General features: G+C 52.4%; 3 protein-coding genes across 8 annotated transcripts; all 3 read right to left on the bottom strand.

Annotated features, from left to right (window-relative positions):
* Positions 1 to 1,315: 1,315 nt before the first annotated feature.
* AOC3 (amine oxidase copper containing 3) lies at positions 1,316 to 8,136 on the bottom strand. The gene is made up of 4 exons (XM_011289125.4): positions 6,382 to 8,136; positions 4,625 to 4,910; positions 4,098 to 4,227; positions 1,316 to 3,374 (listed from the first exon to the last, which is right to left on the bottom strand). Exons 1-4 carry the CDS (start codon positions 7,979 to 7,981, stop codon positions 3,099 to 3,101), a joined length of 2,292 nt encoding a protein of 763 aa, XP_011287427.3. The 5' UTR covers positions 7,982 to 8,136; the 3' UTR covers positions 1,316 to 3,098.
* Positions 8,137 to 8,736: 600 nt separating this feature from the next.
* AOC2 (amine oxidase copper containing 2) lies at positions 8,737 to 15,007 on the bottom strand. Of its 3 annotated transcripts, none has more exons than XM_045044998.1 (4): positions 12,193 to 15,007; positions 10,702 to 10,789; positions 9,701 to 9,830; positions 8,737 to 9,376 (listed from the first exon to the last, which is right to left on the bottom strand). In XM_045044998.1, the coding sequence occupies exons 1-4, from the start codon at positions 13,778 to 13,780 to the stop codon at positions 9,110 to 9,112; spliced, it is 2,073 nt and encodes a 690-aa protein (XP_044900933.1). In that variant the 5' UTR covers positions 13,781 to 15,007; the 3' UTR covers positions 8,737 to 9,109. The 3 variants fall into 3 exon arrangements, with proteins under 3 accessions (XP_044900933.1, XP_003996960.1, XP_044900932.1); XM_003996911.5 differs by lacking the exon at positions 10,702 to 10,789 and adding an exon at positions 10,065 to 10,350; XM_045044997.1 differs by lacking the exon at positions 10,702 to 10,789 and adding an exon at positions 10,254 to 10,350.
* Positions 15,008 to 15,156: 149 nt separating this feature from the next.
* Positions 15,157 to 21,812, bottom strand: PSME3 (proteasome activator subunit 3). 4 transcript variants are annotated; one of them, XM_045045008.1, is made up of 11 exons: positions 21,539 to 21,812; positions 20,811 to 20,843; positions 20,638 to 20,692; positions 20,326 to 20,438; positions 19,378 to 19,426; positions 18,724 to 18,836; positions 18,389 to 18,457; positions 18,181 to 18,248; positions 18,027 to 18,081; positions 17,823 to 17,909; positions 15,157 to 16,944 (listed from the first exon to the last, which is right to left on the bottom strand). In XM_045045008.1, exons 1-11 carry the CDS (start codon positions 21,578 to 21,580, stop codon positions 16,864 to 16,866), a joined length of 765 nt encoding a protein of 254 aa, XP_044900943.1. In that variant the 5' UTR covers positions 21,581 to 21,812; the 3' UTR covers positions 15,157 to 16,863. The 4 variants fall into 4 exon arrangements, with proteins under 4 accessions (XP_044900943.1, XP_003996957.2, XP_044900942.1 ...); XM_003996908.6 differs by having other exon boundaries at positions 20,326 to 20,430; positions 20,629 to 20,692; positions 21,539 to 21,810; XM_045045007.1 differs by lacking the exon at positions 21,539 to 21,812 and adding an exon at positions 20,948 to 21,076.
* Positions 21,813 to 22,282: the final 470 nt, after the last annotated feature.

Here is a 22,282-nt window from a genome sequence, read left to right as displayed (position 1 = left end):
CCAGTTATGCCCTCTGACCCAAGCCTCAGGGCTCCCCTTGTCCAGCTCCTCTTAGGGCGATGAGTCCATGTCCTAAAGATTTTAGCACTGGGGCACCCGTCCCTTCAGAATTTAACATCCTTGATAAGTATTCACTCCTATCGCTTGATCACAAATGTGACGCCAACACACTAAGCTGGCCTCAGTGGTCTAAGGAAGAGATTGGATTGGGGTAGGGGGCTGGAGGTCCACCTTGTAGCCCTCCTGACCCCAGCTGGGTGGACGTTCTAATGATCCACAGGTCCATCTTACCTCCTCTTATTTGAGGCTGGGGCAGGTGGTGTCATCCCTACGGTGACATGTAGAGACACAACCACGCACAGTTACATTTTCAGACAAATGCTGGCGAGCATTTGCACCCACTCACACATGTGACGGCACACAAGCGCTCACGCTCTTTGGTGTGGACATGGGTTTCGAGGTCATAAGCTTCACGTCAGTGTGATGGGGAGGGGGGAGGGGTGGATGCCAGCATCCCTTTATTCCATTTCCCCCAGCAGTGACCACTGTGCGGCTGACCATAAGAAGAGTCAGCCTGTAGTGGAGAAGTTAAATTACTTAGGTCAGAGAAAGAGAAGTACAAAGTCAGTGTCAGAGCCCACAGCTGGTCATGACATCCTTTTTCTCCTGTGTCTCAGTCTTCAGTCACTCCTTGTCCTCAGTCTCCTTCTGTGTTGTCACTCCTTTCACCCCAGGCAGGCAGTGCCACAAAGTAACGCAGCTGTCACTGGCCTGCTGTCCTCGCTGAAGTCTTCCTCCCTGTTCTTTGGAACCTAGTTTCTCTCCAGCTTACTGATGTATCCCCACCCACTGTTTCATTGACCTAGAAGTGAACTTGGGCTTGGGGCAGCACAGAAGGTAGCAGAATCTTCTGTGATGCCTGAGTTCCCTAGACAGGGTCTCCCTCTGGTCAGAGGCTGAGCGGAAGCCCAAACTGGTTTCCTGAACGTCACCTCCTGGCCTGGCCTGGGCTTCCAGCAGGCAGAGGTCACTTCTCTCCATTGTTTCTCATTGTCCCCTCTTTGAAGAGAGACAGAGAGGAGGAAAAAAGAGAGAGAGACAGAGAGGGAGTGAGAGAGGGTGGCTGAAGTTTTGCATTGTTATCGGGGATAGACAAGAAAGTGCAAAGGAGTTACCAGAGGCCACATCCATTCTCCGGGTCTCAGAAACTTTACCAAATTGAGTCCCTGGGTCCATACCTTCACTTACTTAACCCTCCAACTACCCTCAACCCTTCCTAAAAGACTTGTCAATTAAAAAAAAAAAAAAAGTCAGGTCCTGGTTGGGTCCATTTTTTATTAATTTTGAATAGGTAATACAGTCACATGGCTCAAAATTCAAAATATACAAAAGGGTATATAGTGTGCTAAGTCTCCTCCCTGCCCCGTCCCCACCTCCCGGTTCCCCTCCCCAAAAGTATCACTAGTCTCTTGTGAATATGCATATACAAGTGAATATGTATTTATTTATTTTTTTAAAGTTTATTTATTTTGAGAGAGAGAGAGACGGGGGGGGGGGGGGAAGGGCAGAGAGAGAGAGAGAGGAAGGGAGAGAGAGAGTCCAAGGAAGCTCTGCACTGACAGTCCCAATGTGGGACTTGAGCTCACAAACTGTGAGATCATGACCTGAGCTGAAATCAAGAGTGGGACGCTTAACCAACTGAGCCACCCAGACGCCCCCACGTGAATATGTACTTATAGTTTCCTCCCTTCTACAACCCAGAGGGGAGGGGCACTACATACACCTTGCTGTTCATTGGAAGATCATTCCATATTAGTATACAAAGAGAGAGAATTCTTTTTATAGCTGCATAGTAAGGCGGTACAAGAATTTAGTTAACCAATCCTCTAGGAAAGGAAGTTTCTGTTGTTTCCAATCTCTCACTATTGGTATACCCATCCCTCGCCCAGACCCCCTTGAAGGACAGCGTGGTGGGAGCCACCCCCGGCCCCGCCCAGCTCATTTGCATGGCCACCTGTGTTGGACACCTCTAGGTTGCTGGAATTCTTGGGTCTCACTGCTTCTCACCATTGGTGCCCACCAGCCTTCCATGTCTGTTGCTGCGGGGTAGAGGTCACTGGTCACATACACCGCTGGCAAAAATGACTGCTCCTCATTACCACTGCACCCACAAATCCACCTCAAATGCTAACTTGAGCGGCTGCTGTCTGTGTGACCATCCTCTGCCGGAGACTTCGAGGCAGGTGAATACAAAGGGGCGGAGGGAACTTTCTCAGGGAATTACAGCCTGCCCCAGGACAGGGGTGGGGACAACTCCTAGTCCGGTTTGTGACAGACACAGGGGACAGACAGGGATTGTCCTCTCAAACTAGATGTCCCTTGCATTTTGAGACTTCCACAGGCATAGAGTCAGGGGAGGAGACCTAAGTTGAGAAATCAAGGCTAGGGGAGCATCGGGACAGAGGAACATCTTCTCGGGGCTGGGAGGGAAATCTCAGGATATAAGAACAGGTGGGGAATGAAGAAAAAACAGTAGGCAAAAGGGAGAAGGAGGGAGAGAAGGAGGCCTTGTATAAGAGGAACATGGGCTAAGGAACCCCTTCTAGCTCATCCGTGGATATGTAGGCCTGGCAGGAACCCTGCCCTGGGGCTTCTAGGGGACTATCCCCAGTGCAGAAACGCCACCCTCACCTCCCAAGTGAGGGACTGAGGAGGCTCAGGAGAAACCTGGAGATGGATGAAAAAGACTTGGGAAAGCCAGAAATAAAAAACAAAAACAAAAACAAACCCACAAAAAACAGGAGTCTTCTGGGAAAAGCTTGGCCATCAGTCCAGGCTTCAGCTGGCCACTCTCTCTGGGACAGGAACCCAGCAGGTCTGGGGCCAACAAAGCTGAGTTGTGTGTCTGCCCCTCCCCCAGGGTCAGGCATCACAGGCTCAGGATGCTCCCAGCAGGGAGGGGGTGTCAGGGAGGGCCATACAGAGGGGCCTTGGGAGAAAAGAGGGTACCAGGCTGCCTGGCCCAGTGCCCACTGTTCCCCTCCCCACACACCCTGGCCCTGGAGCCCCTGGCCACATTCCCCATCCCAGGGACCCCCCTAGCTGTGAGAGAAGCCCCCGTGGGAGAAGGCAGGGAGGTCTGGGGCACAGGCAGCAGCCTGGGGGAGGCAGGCCATGGGATTGACCTCGCAGGCCCCAGCATCCTGGTCCTCCCGGAAATAGACGGAATCAGGAGAATCGAAGGAAGGGTCCTGGTCAAAGAAGTTGTAGGGTCGGAGGAAGAAGCCCACACCGTTCCCCACAGTCACCGTGTTGGGAATGTCTTCTGCATGTGGGATGTGCAGGAAGCCAGCTGTCACCCAGGCCACCAAGTCCTGGCAGGGGAGAAGAAAGATGATCCTGAGGCCTGGCTTTGCGAAGGACATGCCTGCCTCCTCCAGTAGCCCTGTGTGTACGGATCCACCTTGCCAGCCCACCTTTCCTTGAAAGGATCTTAAGTCTTTAAACAGTCTTCCCACTGGCCCAGGAGTCCGAGCATAGTCAGCTTCATACTGGGAGCAGCCCCTGCCTCCCTGTCCCAGCCTGTGCTCTCCATTTCGGACATGTTTCATCATGCCACCATCAGCCTATCCACCCCCAGAGGAATGACGCCCACAGGCTACTTTAGCTAGCCTCTCTCTCGCTCTCCACGTGTCCCCAGCTATGACTGAGAGGAGGATGGAGTGGGGAGACCAGGGCTTAGGAGGCAAAAGTGTCTGACATTCAGAAATTAATCTTTTAGAGGTCAGGCCAGAAATGAGAGGAGCTTTACACACAAGAAGTGTGGTCTTCCAGCCCTCCTTGAATCCTGAGGCCCCCAAAGGACAAAGTCCATGAAGCTAAGACTCAGAAAGCCACAGGTCTCCAGGATGGGTTGGGGCCTCGGCCAGCGTCTGCAAATGAACTCCCATGAGGTAATGGTGGATCCGCAAAAGCACGGAAGGCAGGAGTCAGCTCCGCCCCTGGGGGACCAGATGGGTTTCAGGGAACTAAAGAAAAGGTGGGGCTCCTCTTTGTGCCCCTGTCTCCCTCCCCTCACCCTCCCACAGTCAACTGACCTCTCCAGCAATGGTCTCATTGTTGATGAAGTCGGTGAAATCCACAGTGGGGGCCCAAGGGTCGTTCTGATTGTAGACGCTGGTGCTGCTGGGTTCCTCCTCCTTCCGCCGAGTCACTGCCAGCTGGTACCTAGGGAGGCACTGGTCAGGCCTCCATGGTCACTACCCCTGTCCTGCTGCCTGATTATGATGGAAGGGGGGCTGAGTGCACAGACCTCCGGCTTCTCATCTCACTCGTACCGTGACTCTGGTGCTACCTCAGTGGGTCAGCCAACCTCTTTCCACATCCTCCTTTCTGATCATCCCCCTGCCATTTCACGGCATGGCGTCTCCCCCCATCCAAAATGAGGAAGGGGTGTCTCCCGCCTGGGCCTTAGCCTCCCGCAGGGAACATATGCCCGGTGCACGCATTTTGGCAACTGGGAAATCCTAACGGAGCTCCCACCTCTCCCTCGAATACAGTTTCAGCTGGGTTCCCACTCCTTCTCACTCCTCCCCCAGCCCCTCTCTGACACCCTGCCGCTCACCTTCCCCAGCTGAAGGCCCTCTCCATGGAGCTGTTCTGGGGCAGCGGCTCCCCAGCAAAGCTGAGCATCTGGATGCGGTAGCCCCGCGGGTGACCCCACTTGTTGCTGTGGTTGCTGGCCAGGTACACGTAGCGGGGTGGGGTGCCTCCCAGGGGGAAGGCGGCCTGCTCCTCAGTCTCCAGCAGCTTCCGGGTCACCTGCAGCCTCTGCATCTGGTGCTCGGGGCTCCAGGGTACCGCCGTGGGGACATAGGACGTGTCCTCAGCCCAGACCCAGTTCTCCAGTCCTGCCGGGGTGGGGTGGAGGTGGGCGGGAGGGAGGGCTGGTCACGCAGCTGCCCTGTCCCCTCTGGACTCTGTCCCCTCCCCTCCACTCACTGCTTCAGAGTGGGGCCAAAGAGAAACCCAGAACTGGGTGTGCCCCCTGCTCCCCTTCCCTCTCCCCAAGATATCCCTGATCTTTCAGCCAAAGCTGTTGACCTGTAAAGTATTTCCTCAAGGATTTCATTCATTACTCCTTCACACTTATTAATGGAGAGACTGTGCTCAGCCCTGGGACACACGGAGGAATGAAATCCTGTGCTTTCCCTCCTGCTCTCACGGAGGCTGCAGCAGGCAAAGCCCTGGCTGGCTTGCTGTGCGAGAGGAGCACGTTCACGGTCCAAGGTCACAGGAATACAGGCGCAGGCCGGAAAAGGGGGCCTTCCTGGGTGCCTTTCAGCCTTGTATCAAGACATACGACCAGCACAGCAGGGCGTTCTAGGCAGGGACGAAACATGAGCAAAAGCATAGAAGCCTGACTCGTGTGTGACTGGGGTGACTCGTGTGTCCCGGGCCTCGGAGGGGGTGGGCGTGGCTAAGACAGCCCGGGGAGGAGCCTGAAAGGCGGGCTGGAGCCGCACTCTTGAGGGGAAGGGCCTTGCACCCTCTGAGTGCGGATCTTATAGGTGATGGGGAAACTTGGAGCTACCCAGGGGAGCATGCAGGCACAGGCTGGTAGGTGGCCCCTGGACCTGAGAGGAAGAAGAGTGGAAACAGCAGAGAGAAGGCTGGCCCAGCAAGGCTTTGACACATTTTGGAGGCAGACCAGAAAAAAAATGGGTGATTGACTTAATGTGGGGAAGGAAAGTGGAAAGACAGACTCCAAGACCTCACGTATCTTTGGCGCTCTCGGTGACCACTAACCCCAGGATCTATCTGAACACTCCACAGCACCTATGCTATAAAGTGTATTGTGCCCAGAGAGACACGGAATTTCAGGGAGGAGGGGGGCTTCATCTCCCAAGGAAATGTACAACCCGGGGTATTCCATGACGGGCCTGCATGTGCCAGGGACTTGGCACAATGCAAACAGAGCCTCCAAAACCTCAGCACCACAGGCCACACACAGAGAAATGAACTGAAAAATGAAGGGCTGCCTCCCTGAAGTGGGGCCTGTGTAAGAGGGAGGGAGGGAGGAGGGCAAAGGGGACCTTGCGAGCCCAGAGGCTGCCTCCTCCCTGAGCTTTGCCATTTCTCAAGATTTTCAGATGAGGTCATGTGGAGAGAGGGTGACATTGCTCTCAGCCAATGAGCTAAGATCCAAATAAAATTCAGCAGCCAACTTTCTCCCGTCCAACAAAAGTGGAAGTATGAAACTCCCAAACCACAACTCATACTCAGATCTGCCTTTCCTGATAACTTCCAGAAAACCCAAAGCAAACAGACAACTTTTCAGTCCCCTCTTCTGTAATCCTTGTTTCTGCTAGAATATCTTACCTGCTACATCCAGATCCACCTTGAAGTGGGCACTGTGGGTGTGGACGGTGCCCAGCGTGTGCTCCCCAACCTGGTTCCCGTACCTTCGGGCAGCACCAAAGAGAAATGCTGAGCTGATGTAGCCGGTGGCATGGAATCGGACCTCTATGGCCCCGCTGGAATGGAAGACCATATCCCACAGATAGTCATAATTGAGCAAGGTCGACACAGATCTGAGGACCAGCACTGTCTCTGCAAGGCCCCCAAAATAGCGGGAGTAGAAATTTGAGTGGTGTCGCCTCAGGGGGAGGCCCTGGTTCTGTTCAAACACACAAATGGCATCACGCATTGTCTTAGGGGCTTGGGACTCCAGAAGGAAGTGCCAGTCCACGTAGGTGGCCAGGTAGGGGCAGTCCACCCCCCGGGTCAGGGGAGTGGAGTACTTGCCCATGCCAAAGCTGCCATCGATATAGCGGGTGAGCAATGCTGCGGGGGAATTTCCACCATAGATGGCCAAGGCCTCCTGGAGACTGATCTCATAAGCTAGTCGTTCTCCCCGGAAGCGGATGTCAAAGATCCTTGGGCCACTGAAAGCTCCAAGGCCAAAGGAGAAAGTCCACAATGAGGAGGCCACTTGACTCCCCTGGACACTGAAGCGGGGGCCCTGGGGGTGGAACTGCAGAGGAGGACTCGGACCCCGAGGCACCTGGGACTTCAAGGACCAGGACCCACCTGTGCCGTTGTCTGGGATCAGCACCACATTCACCAGGCCGGCCTCAAACTGGTCTTCCAGCTGGGCCAAACTCTCATAGTAGCGGCCTTGAAAGAACACCTTCTGGATGGTCCAATGGGCAGGCTCCAGAGCCTTGTGGTCTACCAGCAGCTCCAACCCCACGGGGTGCAGGAAAAACCCAGCCCCTGAGATGTTGTAGTAGAGGCCAAACCAGGTGGCCCGGTCCCCTGACTGCAAACCTTGGGGGGCCGCGTTCATCGCCACCAGGTTCCGTCCTTGGCGTTTATAGAAACAGCAGTGGTGGAGGAGACCAGCAGCCTGGGGCAGCTCTCTGTCGAAGATCAGCTGGTGTATGTCCCGGTACTCTCGCATCAGCACGGGGCGTCGGTGATAGGGCAGGGGGCCCCCGTGACGCTCCACCGTCACATCCCGCAGGTAGGAGGGGTGCGGCAGCGGCCCCACCACCAGCTCACTCACGTTGGGCCGGGGTTGTCCGCCAAAGAAGACGATGGCCAGTGCCTCCCGGGCGGGCGGGGGACTCCCCCTGTCCAGGTGGGCCAGGGCAGCAGCCTTGGGGGGCAGCTGCAGCTCCACCGAGAAGACGCAGTTGTCCGAGGGGCGGGCCTGGGCTGCGTCCACCAGGCCTGGCCCCAGCTGCTGGGTCAGGAAGCTCATCACAGCCGTCAGCTCCTCTGGGCTCAGGTCCGCAAACAGCTGGCTCTGGCTGGGGGGTGTCTGGGGCTGGGCACTGGGGGAGACAGAGGGGCAGCGGGGCGGCTGGCCGGGTTCACCTCCATCTCCTCCCCTGCCAGCTAGCAGGACACACACCAAGGCAAAAATTGTGATGACAGCCAGAGCGAGGAGCACCAGAGTGGTCTTCTGGTTCATTGTCAGTGACAGCAGGACAGAGAATTGAGCTGGAGTGGAGACGTGTATTCTCAGGTCAGCAGAGGAAGGTCTCTTAGCTTCTATACAGGGGTCTCCTGGACTCTGGCTAAGGTTCCGGCTATTCAGCGGTTCAGGATACTGAGGGTGGGGAGGGTGGGAAGGACATGGGAAGGCTGGGGAGGGGGCGGGGCAGGCTGGGGTTGGGGGGCGGGCCAGAAGCAGGGCGGCAGAGATTTCCACAGACCTTACATGGCTTTGTCTTCCAGGCTCCAAATCAGACTCTGCTTTCTGGGTCAGGGTTGGAACTGGGGAGAGCTGGGGTAGGCAGAGGAGAGTGGGATTTCAAAATAATGCAACTGATCAGCCAGAACCTGGAAAAGCACCACCAGTAAGGAGCTGGGTGGGTCTGCACAGAGCAGACCCCCGTCCCCTTCAGCCTGGCTTCTTCCCCCAACCCCCACCTTCCCAGGGCCAGATGTTCCCTTGCCTGTAACTTGGAGCTATTGTTCTCCTTCCAAGGAAACCCCCACCGCCAGCCCTGTAGCTTCCCAAGCAGCATTCCTTGGCCAGGTCTATCCCCCTTGCCCTCTCTTCTTCCATTGCTAATTTCCTTAGCCAGAGTCCTTAATATTCCCCCGGGGGGGGGGGGGGCGGGGGAAGGGTGGGAGGGGGCACGGGGGTTGGGGGGGGGAGAGGGGGGAAGCCAGATTCTAGATACTTCAAAAGTCAAATAGAAGAAATTCAAGCAATAAAAATCTTGTAATACCTTTTATTATAAATCACACACACCATCTATTTTTACAAAATTCCATCTATTCTTCCATTTCAATGCATATGCATAAAGAAATGTCTGGCATAACATTCACCAAATGTGAACACTAGCTATTTCTGAGTGGTAGAATTGTGATGTTTTTGCTTGAATATTTTAATAATATCATTTGTATAAATTCATCATTTAAAATGAACTGAAAATAGGAATTAATGGAGGGGACATATAAGGGTATAGTATGGGAGGCTGTTTCCTAAGGAACATTAATAGGTAAGAGTCAAGGGAGCAGGAAGAGAGAACAGAGAGAAAGGTACAAACATCTCAGCAACCTCCCTCCATGTCCCACCACACCCTTGGGGCTAAAAGTCCTGGTAAAAGAAAGGGGGCAAGTCTGGGACACAGGCCGCCAGGTGGGGGACACAGGCCACAGGGTTGACACTGCAGAGCCCAGCATCCTGGTCCTTCTCAAAGTAGACGCTGCCAGGGGAGAAGATGGAAGGATCCTCATCAAAGAAGTTATAGGGTCGGAGCAAGAAGCCAACTCTGTTCCCCAGAGTCACAGTGTTGGGGACATCCTCAGCATGGGGGATATGCAGGAAGCTGGCTGTAACCCAAGCCACCAGGTCCTGCAGGAAGAGGAAGAGGCTGAAAGACTTTGGAGGCAAGACCCAGAGAACCACCCCCCTCAGCCACGATGCCCAGCCCCTAGCCTCAGCCTTGCTTCCACCTCTGCCCAGCCCTGGGCCCACATTGTAGGCAGGGTGATCCTGTGAGAAGCGTCGGAGTGGTCAGGGTCTCAGAGCTAATCTCACCTCAAGAGGAATGACCTTTGTTGGCCCCTGAATCTGAGAACTGGAAACCTACCATGCCCTCCAACCTACGGTCAGGGACTGGGCAGCCAAGACATTGAGCATAAATTGACCCTCTCCTCTGCCTCTGGGGCTACCAACCTCTCCTAAGAGGGTCTCATTGTTGATGAAGTCAGCAAAGGCCATGGTGGGTGTCCAGATGTCATTCTGGTAATAGATGCTGCTGCTCTGTGATTCCTCCTCCTTCCTCCGGGTCACCACGAGCTGGTATCTGACCAGGAATGTTGAAGGAAGGTGGTGTCAGAAAATGTCAGGGTCCGTTACTGGCCTAGAAGTCTTTTGGATCAGATTCTGTGTGAGACCACTCCCCATTCCAGATCTACTTGGATCTTAGAGGTAGGGGGGTGAATGGTAAGCTAAGGGTAGTGAGTTGGGGTCTCCAAGAGCTGGGATGGGGAAGCGGACCAGTCCTTCCCTACCACCCAGTGCCCAGAGCCCTCCTCACCTCCCCCAGCTGAGGGCCCTCTCCATGTCGCTCTCCAGGGGCATGTGAATGCCGAGGGGGCTGTGGATCTGGATTCGGTACCCGCGCTGGTGACCCCAGACATTAGTCTGGTCGCTAGCCAGATAAAGGTAGCGGGGAAGGGGGTTTCCCAAGGAAAAAGCTGTCAGGTCCTCCCTTCCCAGGACCTGCCGAGTCAGCTGTGGGCGCTGCAGTTGGTGCTCTGGACTCCAAGGGGCTGCCACAGGTTTAAACACCACGTCTTCAGCTACCACCCAGTTTTTCAGCCCTGCCAGGGGGAGGGGGGGAAAGGAGGTCCACACCAGGTGAGACGGTCCCTTGGTTCCCCCACGATGCCCACTGCACTGGCCTGACAAGGGGCAGCAGAGCTCATCAGAGAGCACTCTGTGCTGGGACCCAGGTCTGGATTCGAGTGCTGGCCCATCTTCTTTGAACCTGACCTGTTCAGTACGGTTAAGATCACAAGTGGCTAGACCCATTTAAGTTAAAAATGCAGTTCCTCAGTCACACTAGCCACATTTTGAGTGCTCCGTTGCCACGTGATTAGTGGCTAACGTATCCGACAACATAGATGGAGAATATCCATCACTGCAGAAAGTTCTATTAGCAACTGGTCTACCTAGTAGATCTTGGACCAATTCTTGGCTCTTCTGACTCTTTCTGAATCTCTACAGCGGGCATAGTAAGAGCTGTTCTGTAGCTGAGCTCTGTAAGTGGAAAAGAATACGCAGGTGGCTAGTTACATTCTTGTTAACTATGAAAGAGAGATTTGTCTTGGAGAAGCTGGCTGGAAACACCCAATCCCCTTCCCAGGGTGCTCTGCATATTTCTCCCAGCTCTGATATTTTGCTTCCTTTCTCCACAAGGTGGGGACCACTTTGGTTTTTCTTCTTCAGAAGTGAGTAGATTTAGATTTTATATTGGCTGAAACCTCCCCGGGATTCGATTGCACTCATAACGTACACTCCTCTTCCCACTTGGCACATGCGTATACTCTTTCTGCAGGCTCAGGCTGTCCGTTCCTTTAAACAGGACCTATTGTGAAGGCACCTGGCATGGTGCACAGAGCGCTGCACCGAGCCCAGTGCCTCTGCAGGCTGTCCGTACGCAGGCGCCTGGGCTGCGCACTATAGGGACCCCTAGACAGGCTCTTTAATACCAGAAACGCTCAAGAGAAACTTCACATCAGAAAAGTCCTATTCCACATGCGTCAAAGAATAGTTAATTAATATGCTCATTTCAAACATGGAATGTTCTTAGTTTTCCTCCCACCCCAAATCATGTCTTTATAATCAAGAGGATAAGAAAATGTGTCACAAGATGTGTAGTTACAGAGCATTATACTTGGCCAGTCCCTTCTTGTCCTATCTCCCCCCACCCTCCTTAGGCCAAAGGGCCGGAGACTTCTATTTTCTTCTGGGTCTCCTAGTCTTTATTAAGTTAGTTATTTTGTTCTTGATAAAAATCTGCCAGGAACAGTAAGTCCTCTCTGTGCTTTGAGCCCCACTTGAGAAATCCCTTTCTACACTTGCAGCACGACTTACATGCCTGCTGTGTCACTGGAGGGCTGGTTATGACATGTGCTGGCAGAGATGAAATGACCCTCCCCAGGAGGATGGTGGGGCCACTGTACTCTGTCTAGTTTTACGAAATCCTGTGAGGCAACCCCCAACTAGTGTCCCCACCCTTCTTATGCCCCAGGACCACCTCTACTCTGAAAACCTTGTTAGACTGCTTCCTTTTCCTGCTTTCCCCATAACCACTGACCCTCAGAATCCGTTAGGAAAATCTCAGAGCCCCAAATGATGGGGCAAATTCACTACCCGCGGAGTCACTCGAGACTAAGGCAGCCAGGCACAGCCATTGCATTTAAACTAGTTTCACAATCGCTAGTTTCACAGCAAGTCAGGGGAGCCGGGTGAGGGCATCCCTCCTCTTGTGCCAGGTCAGCCCGGTGTTTCGGGCTGACTGCAGTTGAATACACACCAGTCCCTCTCTGTCGCCACAATATATCGTGGTGCTGGCATGCCACTCTCTGCTTGTGGCTTGATTTGGGGGTCTCCCTTCCCTCTCCTCCACCCCAACTCTCAATCCTCACCCAAGCACTCACCTGCCACGTCCAGGTCCAGCTTGAAGTGGAAGGCATGCGTGTGCACCGCCCCCAGCACTCGTTCCCCCACGCGGTTCCCAAAGAGGAGGCTCTCCTCACCCCCACTCAGGAAAGCCGTGTTGATATAGCCTGTGGCATGGACCCGCCCTTCCAGAGCCCCATTTGGGTGCAATACAAAGTCCCAAATGTAGTCATAGTTGCCTACGGATGACACAGACCTGACTACAAGGGCCGAGCCAGCCAAACCACCATAGAAATAACTCTCAAGGTGATTGTGGTGCCTCCGAAGGGGTAGTCCTTGGGCCTCCTCAAACACGCATACAGCACCCGGGAGCAGCTGGACTGCCCCAGTGCCCACTAATATGTGGATGTCCACCATCGTAGATTGATAGGGGCAGTCCACTCCCCGAACCAAGCCCCGGCTGTGACGGCCAAGTCCATAGCTGCTATCCAAGTATCGGGTCATCATTGTCTTGGGTGAATCGGCACCATAGACAGACACACACTCCTGGACACTGACTTCGTAGGCCACTCGCTCGCCTTTGAACCGAATATCAAAAATCCTCATGCCGCTGAACACCCCGTGACCAAACGTAAATGTCCAGAGGGAGGACGTCACCAGGTTCCCTCGCACACTGTATCGGGAGCCCTGAGGTGAGAACTGAAGAGGGGGGAGAGGACCTGGGGGGGCTCGGGACTTCAGGGATGAAGCCCCATCCGGCAGGGGTAGAGGAATTCTAGCAACTTCCAGCCGGCCAGCCTTAAACTCCCACTCCAGCTGGCCCAAGTCTGCATAGTAGCGCCCAAGGTAGAAGACCCGCTGGACAGCCCAGCGGGCAGGGTCCAGGGCCCTGTGGTCCAGCAGTAGCTCCAGCCCCACTGGGTGAAGGAAAATCCCAACACCTGAGATGTTATGGTAGAGGGCTATCCAGGTAGCACGGTCCCCTGAGCGCAAGCCACTGGGGGTGGCATGCAGAGGTGCCAGAGTGGAGCCATTGTAGTTGAAGACAGAAGCCAGAAAGACTGGTGCCTTGGGTAGCTCCACCTCCTTCAAATGGTTCCACATCTGGGCAAACTCCGCTCCCAGCATGGGGCGTCGGTGATAGGGCAGGGGGCCCCCGTGACGCTCCACCGTCACATCCCGCAGGTAGGAGGGGTGCGGCAGCGGCCCCACCACCAGCTCACTCACGTTGGGCTGGGGTTGTCCGCCAAAGAAGACGATGGCCAGTGCCTCCCGGGCGGGCGGGGGACTCCCCCTGTCCAGGTGGGCCAGGGCAGCAGCCTTGGGGGGCAGCTGCAGCTCCACCGAGAAGACACAGTTGTCCGAGGGGCGGGCCTGGGCTGCGTCCACCAGGCCTGGCCCCAGCTGCTGGGTCAGGAAGCTCATCACAGCCGTCAGCTCCTCTGGGCTCAGGTCCGCAAACAGCTGGCTCTGGCTGGGGGGTGTCCGGGGCTGGGCACTGGGGGATACAGAGGGGCAGCGGGGAGGCTGGCTGGAGCCACCTTGGCTGGTCAGCAAAATATAGGCCAGGGCAAAGATGGTAATGAGGGACAGTGCCAGGAACACAAGGACTACCTTGAGATTCATGGTGAACTCAGAAAGCTGAAATGTGAGTCCTACCAGCTGCTCCTTCCCCCTACTGACATCAAATCAGGGTTTATATTCAGTAGGATGGATAGGAATGGAGAAAACTCCACCCTGTGGGCTGGACAGGAAATTTCTGACTTTAATTTATATAATTCTGTTCCAATTTTCTGTTCCGTGGTTTGGCTCAAGGCACTACATCCACGTGCACAGCCTGTCCCCTGCCCCTGAACTCCTGGTGGCAGCACTGGTAAGAGTTCTGATCACTATCACTTAGACTAGACTCAAGGGATTAACTGTAAGCTCTACCTTTCACTCAGAATGGGTCTGAGGCAGAATGCAGATCTCAGATGCCCAGTGAAGTGCTGTGTGCTACACGCAGGCACGGAACTATCCATTTTCCTACCTCCTAGCAGGCACTACCTCCGATATTCCCAGGACCCAGTTCAGCAAGAAGCACTTGGCCAGCTGCCAAAGGCCAAGCCCCTGCTTTGTAATATCAGGCCTCCCACCTAGTTAGTGGGACAGAAGCAGTGAGCACCTGGGCTCAGCAGTCGGATTTGTACACCAACCGCCACCACCCCGTCCCTAAGCTGTGGGACCTCAGAGGAGTCACTTATCATGAGTTTCAGTGTCCTCACCTACAAAGAAGGGGTAAACTACCCAAGATTCATGAAAATTAAACACGGTCATGCACATAACGTGCTTAACAGAGCCCAACACAGGGGAGGCATTCAAAAACTGTTAGCTACTGGTACCAAGCTCTGAAACCAAATACAGCAGATGTTCCTCCGCTGTTCAAGATCTCAAATCTCTTTCTGCAGACAATGAGGGGATCGCTGGATACCAGAAGGCTACTTTGCAAGGTAGAAGTTAAGGAAACTTTATTTCAGCTAGAGTCCTAGACAGCCCTCCAAGTCATTGGAAAACCAAAACCAGGAGTCCCTGGTATCTCCTCAAGAAATTTAAGCCACTACTCAGTGGGGAAAATTAGTATAAGGTATAGAAAATGACAGGGTAGGGTGTGCCTTGAGCCAGGTGATTCCCCACAAGTGGAACTAGAGTGGCCTCTACTGGCAGTTCATGGGTATCACCAAGGAAGAGAGGAAGGAGCTGGGATCTTGAAAGGAGAGAGACAAGCAGCTTAGGTTCGGGAAGAGCAAACTTTCACGTTAATTCAGACTGAACACAAATGAAGGACCACCCCGGCCTCTGGGTTGGCAGAAATCTCAGTCTTCCCATTATTTTAGGGAAAAGAGCTCAATTGGTATAAAAATCCCCAACAGGGTGGCTGGCGGTGTATGTGGAGGTGGGTGTGCCCATGTGCACGCACTTGAGTACGGGTATGTCCCTAGTCACCAGAGTATCGCACCAGGATCTGCAGCTTTAGAAAGAGGTCAAAGTACCTGCATTTTTAATAATTTCTTGACATGGTAAAAGAATTTTACATTACGATCCAAGGGTGGTAGAGTGAGAAGAAAGGGCAGAATAATCCAACAAACAAAAAGGGAAACTGAGAAACACATGGCGGCAGTAGGGAAGGGTTTCAGCTGGAAGGGATCTGGAGGGTGGGTAGGGGCACTGCCCAACTAAAATGCAATTGGTTTGTTACTGAGTACTATTCATGGGAAGACAGCATCCTGACTCCTTCTCTACAGCATACTTGGGAGTAAAAATGATGCATCTGGGCGGAAATGTGATTGGGGTTGAAGGCAAGGAGACGGGGGAAGAATAAAAGTCAGAAACAGATACTGAGAGTCACTGGCAGACTGACTGCAGAAACGGACTCTCCAGTAGTGGCAGAATGAAAAAGTGGGGGTTTGATGACGGCTAACAGAAAAGCTGTATCAAGTGATATCTCTGGAAGATTAGAGAGACAGGAGGCAACTCTTCTATAGTTTTGACTTGCCCAGCAGATTTTCACATACACACGATGCGCACGTGCACGTGTGCACGCACACACATACACACACACACACACAGGTGCTGCTTTCCTTGGAAGCACAATACTATAAATAAGAGAAATATTTTTCCCATAGGAAAGCCCAGCAGGAGCAGCAGCATCTGGCCCTCACAGCTGCAGACAGCCCCACCCCATTTACAACTGGCCTGGGAAGAGGCAACCAGGAGTCAGAGGACCATCCTTTGCAATAACGCCCGAAAGGACCCGAGTCACAGAGAAAGGGGCCTTCCCCAAATCCTCTGCTTCTCATCTCTTAGCTCTCCTCCAACTTACCAGCCTCTGGGCACCAAGAGGCTATAATAGCAAAACAAAGGGCCCTGGGGGTGAGGACTAAGACAACTATCACTTTCTGAATGATGTGTGACAGGGTTCATGGGATTGGGGGGGGGGGGGGTGTATGGGACAACACCACAGATGAAGGGATGGGGAAATCAGGTAACAGAGTAGGAAGGCATATGCTCTGTCTGTCTGTGTATACCACACACATATGTGTATGTGAAAATCCTAGTTATAAAAACATCTCAAGGAGCTAGGGATTTGGCTGAAGGCCTAAGGTGTTTCTTGTCATGATCAGGTTCAAGGTGGGAGGTATGTGAATGGGAAACCCTAAGTCATTACCAGGGAAACTGTGGGAGGGAAGATCCAATGTCCCACACAGTGGCAAGAGACACTAACCTTATGTCAGAGGAGAGGAGCTGGACCCCCCGACTCCAGTTCCTAAAAAACACCTAGCACTTTCCTTCCAGTTCCCTCAGCTTCTAATCAACTAATCAAAAGAAGGAAAAAAACACAAAGCCCAAGACACAGGAGGGAAAGGGCAGGGAGAGAAAACACAAATATTCTTGTGCTGATATCCTGCACACACAAACCTGGAGTTCTCCAGAAATTAGGACAGGTCGGGTGTAGGGTATTAGGGAAGGAAATAGAAGAGTTCCTGAGGCCTGAAAAAAGAGGTAAACACGTCACAGAACTACATGAGAGTTTCATTAGACTCTAACTAAAAACAGAGAGAGGTGTGATTACTATTTCCAGCCAGTTTCCCCATCACGATAGTCATGTAACAAACCAAGGCAATGTCGGTCTTGAGCCAGACTCACAGAGTCCCCTGGCCCTGGCCCTGGCCTCAGTACAGTGTCTCTGCATTGCTGCTCCGGGGCCGTTTGATCTTCTCGATATTTTTCAGGATCATGTCATGTAGAGTGACCTGGGAGAAAAGGTCAGAAAATCACACATTTATTCCACCCCAACTTCCCAAGGAAACAAGATACCAACCACAAATCCCTAAGCAATCATACGCATAATCCCAATCTCACTCTCCGGAATGCAAATTCAGGGTGGCCACCTCCCCTCTCTAATACCCACACACGGGATTCCCGGGTACTTCCCAGGACCCAAGTGTCTAGCAACAGCTAACATTTACTGAGCACCTAATGTACTAACAATTATACTGGGTCTTTGATGTGTTATTTCACTCATTTTTAAAAAAATGTTTATTTTTGAGAGAGTGAGAGACATAGTGTGAGCAGGGGGAGGGGCAGAGAGAGAGTGGGAGACACAGAATCCGAAGCAGGCTCCAGGCTCCGAGCTGTCAGCACAGAACTCGACGCAGGGCTCAAACCAATGAACTGCGAGATCACAACCTGAGCCAAAGTCAAGACACTTAACCGAATGAGCCACCCAGGCGCCCCTATTTCACTCACTTTTAAAAACCACCTTGGTGCTGTAGATACTCTAAGTTTCATCTTAGAGATGAAGAAACTGGAGTTTTAGGTTCAACAACCTGCCCAAGGCCACAGATTACAGGAAGAATTGGTTCTGAACCTAAGCCTGTCTGACTCCAATGCCCGTATCTTCATGCCTACACTGCACTGCACTCCCTGCAGTCCAAAGAGAAAGGGGGTCCCCAGCTACGTGCTCCCAAAGATTTCATGGCTCTCAACACTCAGTTAATGAGAATTTATCCTACTCATTTTATCGTACTCCATCCCCTGTCTTGACCCCCAGAGCACAGCAAGAAAATGATCCCCAGAACTAATAGCCAGGGTGACCGTGGGCAGTCAGATAATATGTCAGGCTACTTACATATTGATTCCTTAACTCTGATATGATGAGTCGAAGGCTGATATATTCTTTCTCATCAATCTCTGTCACGGTGCGGCGATAGTCCTCCTGAAAGGAGGGCAGAGAACAGGCTAGTTCCCGACGCCAGACTGCGCACAGCTCTTGCCCAGAAACGGTCTCCCTCTCCTTCCACCTCCACCCTCAGGCCCCCAAACCCTTACTTACCACATGGGGATATTTAGCTATTTTAGAAACCAATTTGGCTCTTGTAATATAATATCTGGAAGGAGAGAGAAGAGGAGGAAGCTGCAGGAGACCCTGGACAGTGCTTGCCACGTCACCAGTCCCTGATTCCTGGGCCAGGCCCAAGCAGCCCTACCTAGAAATCTGGTCCAGATAAGATGCAGCTTCACTCTCAACAGTTCTTAGTTCTGCAACTGTCTCCTCCTAAAAAAAACCAAGTGGGTCAAGTCACTTCCAAGTCACCCAGAGAGCAGACCAAAGGGAAAGGGAAAACAGGCAAAGCAGGGGAAAGGAAAGTAAACCTCCCAAACCTTCCTCTCCGGTTTGTAATACGAGCACGTTACCTGAATGGACACCCCAAAGTTGTTCCCATCTTCTATCCTAGGAATCAGGAGCTGTACCCACATTTTGACCTGGAGGGTGAGGGGACCAGAATACATGTGATAAATAATACAGTATATAAATGAGGATCCTTGCCTTTTCTGCTGAAGCCACGAAAGTATACAATCCATGCCGCCAGGGTCACATGCCAGAAGCACAAGAGCCAAGACACTTAATGTGCCAACCCCCCTATAACGTCCATGCCTCCCAATGCACATCCAACATTTTTCAGTTCAAGCCAGGCTATTTGGGTCTGGGGCTATGGGGTCAGCCCATAGGTCACAAGCCCCCGCCTCACCGTGTTGCATTTCTCAATCAGCAGCCGGATCTCAGGTTTCACTTTCTCAATAATGTCCACCAGCTGCTGGTTGCTTTTTAGCATCCCATTGGGCATCACAAACACCTTGGTTCCTGGCAGGGACACGAAGGTCAAATGCTTGGGGTAGGGAGGACATTAACACCCCCCACCTTTCTCTCTTCTTCCCAAACCCATGAGATGCTATGACCTCTGCCTTTTATCTATCACAACCCTATCTGCAAACCATGACACCACCAAGAGAATCAAAAAGAGAAAATGTACGTATTAGCAAAGGAGTGTCTAAAGTATAACCAAAGTCTGAAGAATAAAGAAATTAAAATATGCTCTAAAGATTTAACGTACCAATATTACTAAGGAAGAGAAAATAACACAAAACTGGGACTTCTGTGAAAAATCTGAGATGTGTAGCCACTTCTAATCTCTCACCCTTGGCAGTCCACACTACGTTAAACCCTCTCTGTTTATCGGGAAATTAGGTTTTGGGTGCTAAATAATGATTATGTTTGGAGAATCTGAGAATGCTAACTCTGAAAAATAAAATCTGATTCTATCTCCTGACCAGGAGACCACCAGACCTAATCCTCCTGCTCAGGTTGCTAGCCAGGGAGTGGGTAAGGTGGGGCAGGCTCTTACCTTGGAAGGCCTCTTCACACTCATCCAGCCTTCGCTTCTTGTAAGTGGGCTGAGGACACAGAGACAGCAATTAGTCTGCTCTTGACATACCCCCATCACAAGTCACCCTTCAAGCAAGTCCAATCCCTTCTTTGGCCCCATAAGTTGTTTTATTAATTTATGCACAATTTACTAAGCACACACAAGGCTTTAAGAAAACATTCTTGCCACAAAACAACTTACACTTTTTCCTTTCAAATAACACATTAAGCAATTAGGGGAGGGGGTGGATACTATACACAACAGGGAAAATGAACTATTAAATGCAAGATGAGGATAATTAAGGGAATATGTACAAATCTTCTGGTTCCACAAAGAAGCACAATATTCAATCAACAAACATGTATTTAGCACTTAATACATGTAGCAGGTACAGTACTAAGTGTTGGGGATACAGACGATTGAGACAGTTTCTGCTTTCCAGAATTGCAAGCTCTATCGATGAGACAGTAATTCAAACAACAACACAGTGTTATCAGTGTTATTTAAAAATGTGAACGAACAACTTGACAAGCGCTAGGTGCTAAAGATGCAGGGGCAAAGACAGGGACTACAATTCTATAGTAAGAACTACTCATCCTGTAAACAATGCTCAAGACATTCGGATGGGTAAGAAAAATCTTGCTTAGAGCCAGAGGGACAGACCAGATAACTTGAGGGAACCTGTAGCTATTAGTCCTATTTGGAACTCACTCCAGGACAGTGGAGCATTAGGTTATACAGTTCATGCTATAAAGGAAAATTAGGGTTGAAAAGGGGTGTACTGGAATCATCATGTCTGTAAGAGCCCTTGTTCCTAGATCCGAATCCCGCTGTCTCCTCGTACATGTTCAAACTGACCAGGAAATAGAGAACAGAGAATAGAGAACCTATTGCTTCAGAATACAAAGAAAAACACAGGACACTCACACCGTCCAGTCCATCGTGGCTATTGGTAAGAAGAATGGGGTCAGGGACTGGGAGATTCATGTCTGAGTGGATCTGAGTTAGGTCATGGATGTTTAGGATTGGTTCCTGAAAGAGAGACACCCACCCCCAAAACAACATTAGTCTTTTCAAAATGAACAAAGAAGTATTTCATTTGAAGGGCAAGAAATGAGAGTGTTTTACAGTACAAAACAAAATAGAATCAACACATGATTTGTCCCATTTGACAGAAAGACCAGTGCCAAAAAAATTGGGGACTCAGAAGAAAAGAAAAGGGTCTCTCACCTTCAAAAAAACTATCAAGTTCTAACAACTTCTTTGGGAAAAAATTTGCCACCAAGTCTTCTGCCTACAGATGAAGGAAAATACAGCTCAATTAATAATTGTGGGATGGTCTCTCTCTACAGATCTCTTCTTTGGAAACTCCCAATTACCAACCAACACTTATGTTTGTTTATTGTACTCACCTCACTTGTGATCCGCTCCCTGAAAGAATCAACCTAAAATTAACAAAGAGAGCAATTCAGTAACAGCCAAGTCAGTACCTGGCCAATAGAGGTAAGGGCAGGATGGGAAAACCCAAATCCAGCTGTCTTCCCCTCACCTTGTAATTGTAATGAGAAGCTGAGAGGCCCCCAGACTGTAAATACTTTATTTTTTTGAGGATCCATTTCTCCATCTCGGGAGAGGGAAGCGGGGCTTAAGAGCAGCACCCACCTGTCTTCCCTCCCACCCTCCCTCCAGTGTCTGAAGCTGTCTGAATTTGAGAGCAAACAAAAGACAGGTAGAGAGGGGAGGTGTGAGCTCACAAACGTGCCAACCCCCATCCAGACCCAGCCTTTGATACCAGGCAGGCCTGACGCCAAGGGTAGGGGGAGAGCAGCGGTAGCATCCGGAGGGGGGGGACGTTTCTGGGCTGGGGGACTTCCAGCTGTCACTGGCCTACAGTGCTGAGTCCACCACGTGTCCGCGGAGGTCTCCCAGGGGCTCTCCACCACCAGACGCGGTTTAGAAGGCCACCCTATAATATCCTCTCCCCCGATGCCATCTCTGGGAGTGGGGGGCTGGGCTGAGCCGAGCGGAAGCTCAGAGCTGGTGTCCCCAGGGAGACAAAGACGCCATGGGGAGTGGGGAGCCGGTCAGACTGCTCGGAGATCGAAGCGAGGGGTAAGGAGGCCCGGACCGGTGCCGCTACCTTGAGCTTCACTTCCTGATCCACCTTCAGCAACGAGGCCATGGCCGGGCCGGGCCGTGTCCGCTCCACTGGAGACCGGAGGCGCTGTGGGCTCCGGGGAGGGGGTCAGAGGGACGGGAGGAATCTCGGCTGTTCTAGGGACTCGGCCGCCCTCGCTGGCTCACTCACTGCTCGCTTGCACCCTCCCTCCGTGCCGTCCGCCCGCCCGCCTGCTGCCTGCTGCCTGCTCGCTCTCTCGCTCGCCCTCCCGGCTTTCGCCGCTCACGCCGGAAGTTACGTCACAGCCAATCGCCGGGACTCCGGCGAGGATGAGCACGTGCCCTGCGCAGCCGCGCTGAGGTCTAGCTCTGGACGCGGCGGGCTGGAGTCTTATCTCCCGGCTTCCTGAGCGGGTAAGGATGAAGTGGGGAGGGCGGCAGAAGGTAGTTTGCTGAAAACTGAACATTAGAGAGACTCGAGTACTGTTTGACCCTCTGTCGGCTCGGCACTCGCCTTCACCGAAGGGACCTTCTGAACCGCAGCCGCCTCGAGGACAGGACGGACAACGCCGTCGCGCCCCAGTGACGTGGGACCGAGGAAGCCGGCGGTCCCGGCGCTGGGCTCGGGGGTTCTAGTCTGTGACTCTTGCTGCCTCCTCCCGTCGGCCCAAGCTCTAGTGTTAGGCTAGGGCCAACTGAAGACAAGTTCTGTTGTACCAGGCTTCCCCGCCTTTCTCCGCCACTTACTCTCATACACTTCCAGACC

The sequence above is a fragment of the Felis catus genome, chromosome E1, assembly GCF_018350175.1.
Source record: "Felis catus isolate Fca126 chromosome E1, F.catus_Fca126_mat1.0, whole genome shotgun sequence".
Taxonomy (NCBI): Eukaryota; Metazoa; Chordata; class Mammalia; order Carnivora; family Felidae; genus Felis; species Felis catus.
Note: the sequence above shows the minus strand (reverse complement) of the source record. Positions and strands in the feature narration are given on the sequence as shown.